Raw genomic sequence first — 13311 nt, forward strand, 5'->3', positions numbered from 1 at the left:
TTTCCAACCATTCTTTTATTTAATTTTTCGAAGTTGTAGGTACGTTTAAAAAGTCATCCCAAGAACAGCATGAGGAGCACCTGTAGGAAATGTGAACCTACGAGCATGCATCACAATGTTTAGATATTGCCTTACTCATTAAGGACGTACATTTTTTAAAAAGAGAGAACAAAAAATCAGTGTAGTAACATTCTCCACCTGCAATCTCGAAACCGTTTATTTGGGAATTGCATCCACTGAGGTCCACTCTGGAATAGATTCCAAGGATGACCGCCTTGCCTCCAGGACAACCAAGTTCAATTTTAGCAGCTCATCACAGTACTTACAAATATGTCAAATCAACTGTGGAAGGATCGTATCATTTCTCAAAAGATGCAGGGAAAAACAACAACAAACCCATTCATTCTCCCTCGGCGTACCAGAAATCAAAAGGCACCGTAACAGTGTTTAGAAAACACAAAGGAAGGTAGGTCAGCATCCTTGATTTAATAACTAAACCTCTAAGGATTCCTGCTCCCATTTTTAAAAAGGCAGAAAACAACAGGTGTGGGAGGAAAAAGCAAACCTTTTAAAACATCCCTGCAAAAAGAGTTATTTAGAAACATGTAAACCTTGCATTGTTTTCAGGAACACTGGGTGTAAACACAAGGTAAATAGAAAACCCACTGGCTTGTTAAGACTACAAATACTACCCTTCCCTCCCACCCTTCCCAAACCCAATGGGGGAATAAAACTTACAAAAGTATATAAAAATATATAGTAATCACGAGTAGAGCACAGAATTCTCTTGCACTGTATGTTCAATGACGGCCCTCCCCAAGCAGAGAGCCTGAAGCCAGATTTCAGGGAGGGAAAGTGCAATTCCTTTGTTTTTTTGTTTAAACTGCAGTGTTCCAAGAGTGAAACATGCTAGTTTTCAGTAGTTCACATAATCAATGCTTAGGAAACTATGCCAAGCAGTTGCGCCAGCAAGCTGAGTGTTCAGCATTCCGATATCGCCATCCTTGTCAGTAAAATGGTAGGTTTAAGGGGACAAAAATGCAGAAAGGACGTTTCTGCTGCTCTCGGATGGCAATGTGTCCATTTAGAATTAACACCACCTGTAAGATACATTTGTTTGCCCCTTTGGAATTCAACTCAGCAATATAGTCAAGTACGCAGGGTAATCTGCAGTCGTAATTGCTTTGTTCACTTGGACCATTCTGGAAACTTGGGTCAGCAACAGCAGCAGTCCTAAAAAAAAGTTAAGCCAGGTTTATGTACACAGGAGCCAACTCCGAGGGCCAAGGGGCCTTTGCTCCCCCACAATAAAATATTTGAGGGGGCCAGCCCACCCCACAAGTTGCTAGGCATTGCCATTCAAACAATGTGCATGCGCTGCATCGTGCGATTATGTGTGGCAGGGCTTACCTGCTCCCCCAATATTGAAATTGGCACCCCTATTTATGTACAAGACTGAGATGGATTAATGGGGGAGGAAATGGTACTTTCGCACTGTATCGTAAAATGAAGCCCAGTTGGACCAACACGGGAGACTCATAGATCTACTGTAGGAGAGCAAAGTGTCATGAACCTGGGCGATAGTAGCAGTCAGGCAGTCCACTCCACTCTGGATAGCCATGCTAAATAGCCTACTGGCATTCTTGCAATCTCATTTTCACTTCTACTTCTTAGAAGAGAAACTCAGCCCATGTGACATACCTTGGAGAAAATGCCTGTCTTTCTGAGGCTAGAAACAAAAGAAACAGCCATGGGATAGCGATTTTCACAGAACTTCCAGTTGCCTGTTCAGGTTGAAATAGCAGCCCTGAGAGGGGACTGAATATTTAGGCAAGATTATACTACCAGATTGGACCCTTTCTCACTGTGACATTTCCACATTCCTTCAACGTTGGACCTTATTATTATCGGTCAGTGATCAAAATATGCTTCTTTTTTGCAGAGTATGTTGTTGAACAAAATTGGCAGATCATTTCACACATAGGAAAATGCTCCCTCTGGTATCGGCATCTTGTATTTATTTGCTACCATGCTGAGGTGCATTCCAATTTATAGCTAAGAAGCATCTCCTTTGCTTAGCTAATTTACTCAATATCTACATTCTAAAGCAGCACCTAGCCAAATGAAAGGAGGATAGTTCTGTGTCCTGATTATAGCTGTTCCACGCCTCCCCCTTATAGGCTCTCAATTTTATTTATTTAGCTCATACTTGTGATTTTTTTCCATGCAAAGACCATGACTGGCATCAGTTCACATGCTGGGGCAGTCTAGTCTGGGTTCACTAGGTTCTCAGAGAATAAATTTGAGGCATTTCTTAAATCCTGAAACAGAAAGGAATGACATACCTAATGCCCACAGCGTGGCATAGTGCTCAAATGTTGAGTCTGAACAGGACATCCACCACAAAATGTATCTGTTGCTGCCTTGCTTAGGCCAAGGAGAACGGCACAACAGTTTACACGAACCATATTATACCCAATTTACTGGAAGAATGCAGCTTTTAAAATATGGAAGATAGAAGGGGATGCCTTGTTAAAATACACAAAACAAGGGATTTTTTTAAATTCTATAGAAGGGTGTTTATTGACACTCAATTGCCAGCTTAGTTAAATTTTGCTTTCATATTTAAGACCAAAGGTAAATTTTGTAGGGTTGCTGTTTCAAAATAGGGAAATTCTCGATGAGAATTATTGGAACTATTACTAATTTTTTTTTTTTCATCAGACCAGCCAGCCACACAAGCTAAGAAATAAAAATTGAGTCAAGGCACTCTTTCCCCCACCCCCCCAATTCTTGCCCTTATTTCCATTTCTTTCCATGAAATTAAAGCAACAGTACACACTCAGGCTGGAGGTACGCAAATTTCATAGCTGGGCTCTAGCCGTTCTAGTGTGGATTTGATTGATTAAAAGAAGACAAAGAACATTTTCCCCTCACAGCTTTGTTTGGATTTCTCTTCTGGAAAGAGAGAGCGAGAATAGAAGAGAGTCTTAATTTTGCTTAAGAGTACTCTTTGAGAAACTTTATGTGGAAGTCTTTCACTTTCTCCAGTAAGATCTTTAGCTTCTCTACCGGAGGGAGAATGGTCATCCTGGGGAAACAGGAGGGGAAAAAGTATTATAAAATGACTTTTAGAAGCATGGAGACCATGTCATCAAAAAGAAAGAAAATTTAATTCAGCTGCTGACACTGCAGCATGCTTTGTCAACCCTGTACCTAAAGTGGTAAGTGCCTTCTCTTTGGCCAAAGCCACTTCCAGGAACAACACAGATCCCTGTTTCCTCCAGAAGTTTCATACAGTAGAACATGTCGGGAGCCATTTTATGAGCCTACAGAAATAAAAATGATGTAATAATTAGAAACTAGAGAGTGAATAGCAAGTCCCATTTTCATGGAATCAAAGAGCTAAAAGAGACCTCAGCAGCCACCTAGTCCATCTATGCAGTTACGTTCCTTTCATTATAAAAAAAGGATGCTTCCAAATACTTTTATCTGTTCGTCTATCTGGCAAAGCTAAAGTTGGTCACACCAGGGACTGTCAACTTGTCCGTGTGTTTCTTTAACAGCTGTTTGACAGACATGAATCAGACGGGTGGTGTGTTCACTACGATGTTTCCATAAACATTATTATTGATTGTCAAAGGACCAATATCGAAGGATAGGAATATAATCATACTAGTGTGCTACAGATGGCCCAAGATGAGATCCTGCAAATCCAGGACACGCCACCCCTGTTGAGTAATGGAGCTTCAGGAAAATTCAATTTAGCTCCTGTAAAAAAAGTACTGATGTCTCCCCAAAGCAGTACAGCAGCTCCAGAAAAGCAACAAAGCTCCCCTGGCCTGGAGAATGGCTCCTCCAAAACTGGAATGGCAACAATTGTACAACTGCAGCAAAAGTATTAGCAGTGGTTGGGGAGAAGTCTCACCTTTGCTACCTCGATGGCCTTGGAAGGGATGAAGATTCGTGGAAAAGCATACATAGCCCCCTGAAGAGGGTTGCAGTGAATCCCCGGTACTTGATTGAACATGTCTTCTGTCAGTTTGGCTTTTTTGGCGAGGTTGTTCAAGACAGACTCTTTTTCCTGATTTGAGGGGAAACACACAGCAACATCACACCACAGGCAAAGGAACTATGTACAACAGAAATGGCTTGTGTTGCCCTGCAGTTCCTCTCTTCCTTAGGGTGGTGCTTCTCAAAACTTCTGAGCACAGCCCTACGCTTTCTAAACTTCCTAGGCCTTCTGTCATCCTCCTCCCACCCCACCCTGATGAGCAACACAAACCACCTTAGTTTGACAGATGTGTGCAAAGGGAGCTTTGGTGAAGTGTTGTGTATCCCAGCACTGAATATAAGAATCTGCGTGTGGATTCAGGAGATGCAGGTATCACTTTAGCTTCCCTCTCATGCTTGTCATTCTGATTCTCTTGTTATTACTGCACAAGGTAGATGTACACACACACACACACACCTTGATGAACTGTGCATACGATTCCTCCCCAGGTACAGGAGGATTCACGACAATATCCATGGCTGCTTGACCTGAGACCGGCGGACACAGGCGGACTGACAGAAGCTTCACAAGTTGCCCTTTAATATCTGGGTGCAAGTTAATCACCTCCATGTAGCCGCCTCTGTAGCCACACCTGAGAAAAATGGGAGAGTCAGGAGGGTGGGGGTAGTGAATAGAAAAATAGAAAAGGAGAAAAAACAACACATTCTGAAACTCTCAGGATAATGATAGCATTACATGCCACCTGTTGCTTCTCAACACCTTGAACATTATTTGATTGAAAGGCAGGGTAGAAAAATCTTAAAATATAATCAGTCCACTAGTATAAAACCTCAAGGAAGCGTTGAATTTTAGAACACAAGTGGGACAAATCTCAAGCCAAAGGGGTGTGTGTCCCCCAATGCATTGCCCTTGGGATGCTGTTGGACTCCAACTCCCAGAAGCCCCAGCTGATGGGCTAGGGATGATGGGAGCTGCAACCCAGGAACATCTGGAGAGCATCTTTAATGGGCAGTCATGAAGCAGCTGGAGCAGTGTCTGTACAGCCAAAGATGTTATGAATTCTCTCTCTCCTTTTTACTGTAGCTCAGTAAAACGGACAAGCCTTTTAAAAATAAAAACACAATTTACATTTTTGAAAAGTTTTTTTTTGGGGGGGAAGAGTAAACAGAATAAAGTGGGGGGGGGGCCGAAGTCCCTTACATGTAGGTGCATAGCTGCAGACCGCCATACATTTAACACACACGGCTGCCCCAAAGAATCCTGGGAACTGTAGTCTGAAAGGGTGCCAGGAAGCACATGCCACCTGCGTGTGATTCCTAGCAACTGGCAATCAGGGGCTTCAACAGTGGAGGATGAACACAGTCACCACAGCCAGTTGGTGGCCATCACTACTTCTTGTGGGGGGAAACATCCAAGATGATGCATGAAGGAGTACTTTCTTTTGTCTGCCCTGAATCTTTGAACATTCGGCTTCATTGAATACCCCCCAAATTCTAGTGTCATGAGAAGAGGGCGAAGTTGATTTGGCAAGACACCATCCTGCACTGACCTCAATAGCCCAGCAGGGAGCAAAGTGGGTAGAAACTCCTCTCTGGGAGTCAGCATGTTTGGGTGGACTAGAGAAACAAAGCTCCAGCTTATTGAGATACGAGAACCAGGACACAGTCATGGGGGGGGGGGGGGAAGGAGGCACTACGAAAACTTACTCGCCCATGTATCCTTTAGAGGTAGAATGAAAAGAAGCAAGCTCCACATTGTTACAGTAATCTGGTCCCATCTCATAAAGGATCTTTTTGAAGGAGTGAAACTGACAGCTCTCCGAGTAGACATTATCTTGATAAACCTGTAACCAGCAGAAAAAGGCACATGTATTCTTTGTTTATGAACAAAGTAAAAGATGTGGCCTGCAATTTAATGCTTTTATTACCTCATCAGCTAGAAGGAACAACTTCTCTTCCCAGGCAAAGTGGATCACATCTTCAATGCATTTTCTGTTTTGAACCTGACCTAAATTAGGAGGCGCGCGAGAAAACAGAGAGCTCTGATTCATAAAAATCTGTAAGCAATAAATCTGTAATCTTTCAAACTCAGAAGAAAAAATAAAGGGTGTGTGTGTTCTGCTTTAAAGCCCTTTGCAAAAATGCTTATTGAAGCAGCCCCATGCTTCTCTAAGTAAGTGATGGGGGAGGAGAGACTCCTTGCTTCTCCCCCCTCCCCTCCATTAAAAGGGAAGCACACATCTGCTTCAAAGGGACTTTTGCAAAGGGTCTTAACCCCCACTCATGAGCTGATGAGCGGGGATTTAATTTTCCTGCTTTGGCACGCAGCAAAGGCAGGATGAAAAGCTGTCCTCCTGCCCATCGCCTAACATCACCACTAATGTCACTTGATGGACAGGTGGGTGAAAAGTCATTAGAGAAGGAAAATTGCAGCATGAAGACAAAGAGGAGTTCTGCAAACCTGTGGGATTTCCAGGGTTGATGATGCAGAGGACCTTTGGATTGCAGTATGTTTTGGCTTCATTCAAGGAGCGGCGTAGTTCATTGACGTCTAGGGCCCAACAGTTCTCTTCGTCAAGGTAATAGTTGATCTGAATGGCATCCAATTCCGATATAGCAGCTGAATACAAGGGATACTGGGGGATTGGGATCATCACTCCAGTTCGGGATCTTCCGCCCCCTGAGACAAGGATCTTTAGAATAGTCTGGAGGGAGAGGGAAAGGCAAAAGTTATTTAACAAGTTTGTGTTCCATTTCTCCCCTAAACAAATAAAAGAAAGCATCAACATTACAACAATATTTTGCAGGCTTTTCTAAAAAGTGCTTAAGTTTCTTCTTGAGGGTGTTTGAAAAACCAAGAGTGTTTGGGGAAGGGCAGTATAATAAGCCCTGTGGTTCATCTAGTTAGGTGTTGTCTACACTGATTTTCAGCAGCCCTCCAGGATTTAAGACAGGGGTTTCTCCCAGCCCCACCTGGTAAATGAACCAGGGATCTTCTGCTTACAAAGCACATGCTCCCCCACTAAGTTACAAGTGGAACTTTGGTCTGATCCAACCAGGTTCTTTTTATATTGGGAACACAGAACAGAGATGGGGGAACCTCAGCCCCAGGGGCCAAATGCTATCTGGCCCTCGGAACGCCCCCCAAGCCACACCCCCTTACTGACCCTCCTTTTGCCCTCTCCTGGGGGTGTTTTTGCTTGGCTGGAGTGAGCCCTTGAACTCTCTTGCTGGCTTGGATGGGCACAAGCCATGCCAAATCCTCCAAAATAATGATCCACCACTGAGCTCCCGCTGAATTCGATTAATTGCTGGCTTTTAGGGATAATGAATCTAAAGAAGCGATTCCTACTCCTCCGAGAAGAAAAGGAGCAAGTGCGGCCAAGCACAGAGATGTGTGCCATTTCTGGCAATGCTTAACATAAGCAGCTAGTAGTCCACCTCGATCCACTGCCAACCCAGAGGCCAAGAACACTGGGTGAATCAATAAAACCGCCGGCCCAACGGTGCTGCAATACCAAACTGTGCCAGGCGATGGCATTTTCATTAAGGTTTTTTTTTTGCAAGGCAGCCAAAATGCCTGAATGTATAAGCAGGATGGGGAAGCGGGGTGTAGGATTTCAAAGTTACATATTGACAGACCCCCCATTTGCAGCAAACCTACGCCACCCTATAGATACTGAAGCCGAGGTGGGTTTCCTGCTGAAGGTCAACAAATATTGCACTGGCACTATTTCACCCACTTGGGTTGCCAATGTTAGTGGGAGGGAAGGGGGCGAGGTCTGGGGGAGGAGATCTTGCACCATGTTTAACTATGCGTTATGTCCTTTAACCATGGGTCCCTATGCTACTCACACCACCCACAGACAGCTTAGGCAATGGTCAGAAATGATGGGGGACCCAAGGTTGAAGAGCATTAGTTTATAGAATAAAGGAATTTCCCCCTCAATGTGCCAAACAAAATCAGTCCCCCCCCCCCCAACGGTTCTTGTTTTGGTTGTTAGATCAAGCCAGGCCACTGACACACAAGCAGGGCCTTGATCTTGTTTTTCAGGGAGAGAAACCTTGCAAGCAGGGCCTCCACATGAACAGGTCCTGACATAGACGCCTTTCATTCCTTTGAAATGCCTGGGGCCAGAGAGACAAAGAACTGAAGCAATATGGGGGGGGGAGATCATAAACAGAGAGAAGAACGCCCGTCCACTTCTGCACCATATGAAGGCCGCGGCTAGAAATTTCAAAACTAGGACTATTTCTTTGCCCATTTCATCCCTTGTATGGCTGCTTCTGTATTCCTTCCCCCCTTCATCTCCTCTTTTCTCTCTGGGCAACTGCAAAACAAATATTCAAACCCTGCAGAAGCTCAGAACGTGTGCTGTCCAAGTATAGCTCGGCAGAGCGTGAGACTCTTAATCTCAGCACCATGGGTTCGAAACCCACATTGGGCAAAAGATTCCTGCATTGCAGGGGGTTGGACTAGATGGCCTTCGTGGTCCCTTCCAACTCTACTATTATAGGAATCTAGGGATTTATGTACAGTACATTCACTCAGGCTATGCCGCTCATGCCAAACAATAGGTTTCCATTTTATATGGCCAGAGTACACCCAGCTTGGGGTCTCAATGTCTAGAGCTAGTGGGGTGTAGGTGTTAGGAGACTGGACTAGGACAGAGAAACTTTTTAAGCCTGAGGGATGCAGTTCCTTCTGGGCAACCTTCCAGGGCCACATACCAGTGCTGAGCAGGGACCGAGGCAAAAAATAATAATGGGTGGAGCAATGAATGTAAATTTTTCCTTTGTACAGTAGGCTAGCGTCTACACATACTCACACACCCCTCTCTGTCCAGGGAAGTAGGAGGCGTCATCAGAGTTCAAGAGTGCATTTCAACCAGGCAAAAAATACTTGAGGAGGGCATGATGGGAGAGAGCATGAGGCCTGAGGGCAAAACAGAGAGGCCTGAAAGAGCCCACTCAGCCTCTGGGCCTGAGGTTCTCCACTTCTGGGCTAGGGCCCTGGCCACCAGCGTTCAAATACGAAACTCACTGGGCGACCTCAAGGCCAGTCTCAGCCTATTATTGATCATGTTATGACGATAAAACATATATACTACCTCAAGTTCCTTGGAGGAAAGAAGGGATATAAATATAAATATAAATATAATGATTTTACTGCAGTTTTATCCCACCTTTGCTGCAAGGAGCTGAAGGGAAGGTTCTCCCCCTGCCACGTAATCCCCACAACAACCCTGTGAGGTAAGTTAGGCTGAGAGACAGTGACTGGCCCAAGGTCACCAAGGAAGCTTGATAGCTGAGTGGGGACTTGAACCCTGGGCTCGCAGGTCCTAGTCTGACACTAACCACCGAACCGCACTATCATAAGAACAATAATATATTAAAAAACAAAACATACAGCAATACCGTCGCTAGCTCCCGTTGTCAGGTATATGTTCTCTGGATCTGCAGGAACGCCTCCATCCCGTCGCTCAATGTAGGCTGCAACATCTTCACGGATACAGTTCACCCCTTGGCTGGCACTGTAGGAACCTGTAAGGGAAATGGGGTCATCATTAGAGATTTGCACTCAGACAAGCAGAAACATTTGCAATCCCAGAACAGGCTTGTCACTGAGATGTCCAGAACAAAACTCAGCCACCCTTCTAAATGCACTCTGAATTTTGCAATGCAGCTCCCCAGCCAGGTAGTGTGTACTGAAACCAACAAACAAAACACACTCATAAAAATATCAGTGAAAACAGACCAAAGTTATATTAGGAAAAACTACTTGCAAAAAAGGGGGGGTATTAGGCAAAACTGCATACAACAATGGATAAGAGGAAAGATTTGCACAAAAATGCTGACAATTTTTCCTGATAACTTTAAAAAAACAAACCTAACAGATAATGGTAATGTGGAGAACCAAACTTAAGTGTAAAAATGAGAAATTAAAAACCATGAGAAAACTCGAAATTGGCAAATTTGCGTATCCCTACTACTGGCCCATTTCTTTTCCTCTGAAATGTTTAGAGGCAGAGGCAATCCTAATCACACTTGTGCAAGTGACTCTTCTGCTTACCCGTTTTCAAATGCATGGGTAGGTTTTCCTAGTAGGAAGAGCTGTAACAACGGCTCTTCCATGTTAACTCTCTGCATCACCTTTACTACCAAGTCAATTATGAGCACATGCCTGAGAGATGCAGATCAACTCATCCAGCAGCCTACTTATAGCTAAGAAGGCCCTGCAGTCTCCATAGCAGAATGCATTCAATAAGCTGTGTACTTGTCTCTTCCTTCTCCATCAACCATGAGTCCTAATACCTTCAATTAATCTCGATGGAGGCTGCCTTTCCTTTCTTTTGTGAGCACAGCCAGCCTAGGATGAAAGACCTGCTTTTTAGTACCAAGCACAACAGTTACCACACACAATACAGTGGTACCTCGGGTTAAGTATTTAATTTGTTCCGGAGGTCCGTTCTTAACCTGAAAACTGTTCTTAACCTGAAGCACCACTTTAGCTAATGGGGCCTCCTGCTGCTGCCATGCTGCCAGAGCACGATTTCTGTTCTTATCCTGAAGCAAAGTTCTTAACCCAAGGTACTATTTCTGGGTTAGCAGAGTCTGTAACCTGAAGCGTATGTAACCCGAGGTACAAGTACCATTGTACTTGTGGTACTAGGATGGCTTTGTATAGGAACTAATTAACTGAGACTCTGCATTCAAGTAGTGTGCCTGTGATACTAGCAGAGCTAAGGCTGCTACCTACCAGTTTCTAGCATCACAGGGACTAGAAACTTCCTTGTGAAGAAAACTTTTGCTTTTTTCCCCTGGGTCAGACAAAGAGACTCCTCATTACACAGCAAAGAGAGACGGGAACTGGCTGGCTTCCCTCTCACACAGTCGCACTTCCTTATAGATCTAGTTAAACTAGTTTCAAAATTGAATCAATATTAGGCAAATCTTTATGGTCTAGGAAGTTGTGCACGAGTGGGAGTGGAAGGACAGAGAACACAAAGGCAAGCATTTGCTATGTGGCTACTTAAAATCAGCCCAGCAAGGGATTTTATCTGCCAGCTGGCCAAGGTTATTGAAGTTCAGATTTACTGTTGAGCAACAGGGAGTATTTAATGTGCAGCTTTTAAATTTTCTTGCTGTATCTCATTAAGAAATTACTGTTCAGCCATCCTCCAGACGCAGGTAGCAGTCTTAGAAGGAGGCTCTTATCTCTCATGGGGGATAAGACGAAACAAACAAACCCACACAGAACTTATGAACCTTCACCACTTGTCCAATGCCAAGGTTTCTGAGCACATCCTGGTCATCAAGACACAACATGTTTGCTTATCAGTGTGCTTTCAAAAAATGTTACATGCTGCTCTGGTCCTAGGGTATTATTCAGAAGTAAGCAGACTAGCACACAAAGTATTTACATCAGGAAAAAGCAGCAGCTGCAATGTCATTTCTGCTTCAGTGAAAACAAAAATCGCTGTGGGATGGGGGCTGTGCTGATCTGGAAATGGTCCTTTTGGTTTTGGTTTTTTAAAAAACAAATAGCAATGTTCAGAATAGGCAGGATTGAAGCCATTAGAAGTGAGCCTATTGTAAGCTGCTAACATTCCTTTATAATGGTTTAAAAAGATATTTTTGCAGTGAGATACATTGAAGGCCATCAAAGCGCTGGGAAATGCAAAATAAATAAATAAAAATGTCACATGCCAAACTAACTAAGAGCAGAGCTGCTAGTCAGAATTCAAGGCTGCCTACCACACACACACACACACACACAGAGAGAGAGAGAGAGAGAGAGAGAGAGAGAGAGAGAGAGAGAGAGAGATATTTGTATGCAAGGTGCCAGGTTCAATCCCCAGCATCTCCAGCTGGAGCTGGGAGTCGTCCCCTGTCTGAAAACCCAGAACTCCTCTGCCAACTGGTGTAGACAACACTGAGCTAGATGGACCAATGTGTCAATTCAATATAAGGGAACTTCACATGTTCCCATCTGAAAAAAGACCTAGATTGACATTCTGAAGATAACAGAATCTGAAAGGGTATGTTCACATATCCCAATCCAGGCAAAACTCAAATTTGGGCTGCTGCTGATTTCACAGTATGTAAAAGGAGTTAATGGTGCAAACAGACCTTTGGCAATTAGCCACATTTACACTGGAAATACCCAAGCGTGAATGTATCCTTTATTCAGTGACAACTCTGCTTTGTGCTTGTTGCTTTTCACAGGTCGTGAATGGATTCCGGATTGGCTGGCTCCTACAGCCCAGTCTGTTAATGCACAAAAAGCCTTCAAGTGATTTCATGAAAAGGAAAGCAGTCAACAGAAAGGAAGGAGGCCAAGCACAACCTAGAAGAACAAGCAAGGCAAACATACAGGCTGCCCCAACTTGGTGCTGCCCAGATAATTTTGGACTTCAACTCCCACCAGCCCCAAGCAATGGTTATGCTGGCTGGGGCCGATGGGAATTGTAGTCCACAGCATTTAAAGGGCACTAGGTTGGGGATGGCTGTGCCTCAGAACAATATAAAAATGTTCAAAGGAAACAGGGAGCAGCACTGAATGTTATCTAATGCAAGTGGCTGTACTTCCCTCGCCCTTGATTTTGATTGGTCCTGCCAAATGTCAAGTAGGCACTTATCACAAAAAAATTAGGGAACAGCTCTTTTATTTTAATTATGCCTCTAGTCATGCCATGATAACTCTCTTTTCCTGCCTGGAAAGGAAGTAATAAAGGCTGTCAGATTCTGAAGTTCTCAGTCATACCCTACAACAAAAGCACTACCTAGATAACAGCAGCATAAACACAATTTCTCTTAACTTTTCTTAGGGGTGGGGGGAAGAGTTATGGCACTGGGTTAAATTAGGCTGCAATTTTATGTACACCTGTTTGGGAATAAGTCACGTGGGGCTTACTTCCCAATAAACTAGGCTGGGATCGAGAGCTTAAATGCATGTAAGAGTGAGCCCCTGAGAGTGAGTCATCTTTGAACACAGCAGGACTCACTACTGAGATGTGCATAAGACAGTATTGTTGGCCTCGTATTTACTTGGGCTCCCTATTCCTGAGGAGGACAAGCTTGAGCAAACTCTATGCAATGGGAATTCTGTTTTGCCTGATTTTCCTGTTTGCAGGAAAGTTAATTCACCTGAACATGGCTTGAGCCTAAAAGGTTTTTTGGTCTGCAAGAAAACAAAGAATAGGAAAGAGGAGTCGGCTACATGATGCAACTATGTACAGCGTCCCACAAAGCTTTCAGAAGTAATTCTGCCACTTTCCAGAGGGGCTTAACAAT

At 44.0% G+C, this 13311-nt stretch overlaps 1 protein-coding gene across 1 annotated transcript in view; it reads right to left on the reverse strand.

Moving 5' to 3' along the window:
* Window positions 1–13311, reverse strand: part of GPT2 (glutamic--pyruvic transaminase 2) — a 27142-nt gene continuing 13831 nt past the window's right edge. The window contains exons 4-11 of the mRNA XM_082232929.1: window positions 9425–9558; window positions 6476–6719; window positions 5943–6022; window positions 5722–5858; window positions 4472–4646; window positions 3929–4084; window positions 3217–3329; window positions 1–3091 (exon numbers count right to left, since the gene is read on the reverse strand). Coding sequence (XP_082089055.1) covers window positions 3001–3091; window positions 3217–3329; window positions 3929–4084; window positions 4472–4646; window positions 5722–5858; window positions 5943–6022; window positions 6476–6719; window positions 9425–9558 — 1130 coding nt within the window. The 3' untranslated portion in view covers window positions 1–3000. The remainder of the gene's footprint in view (window positions 3092–3216; window positions 3330–3928; window positions 4085–4471; window positions 4647–5721; window positions 5859–5942; window positions 6023–6475; window positions 6720–9424; window positions 9559–13311) is intronic.

The sequence above is a fragment of the Podarcis vaucheri genome (assembly GCF_965113315.1).
Source record: "Podarcis vaucheri genome assembly, chromosome: 7".
NCBI classification, from domain to species: Eukaryota; Metazoa; Chordata; class Lepidosauria; order Squamata; family Lacertidae; genus Podarcis; species Podarcis vaucheri.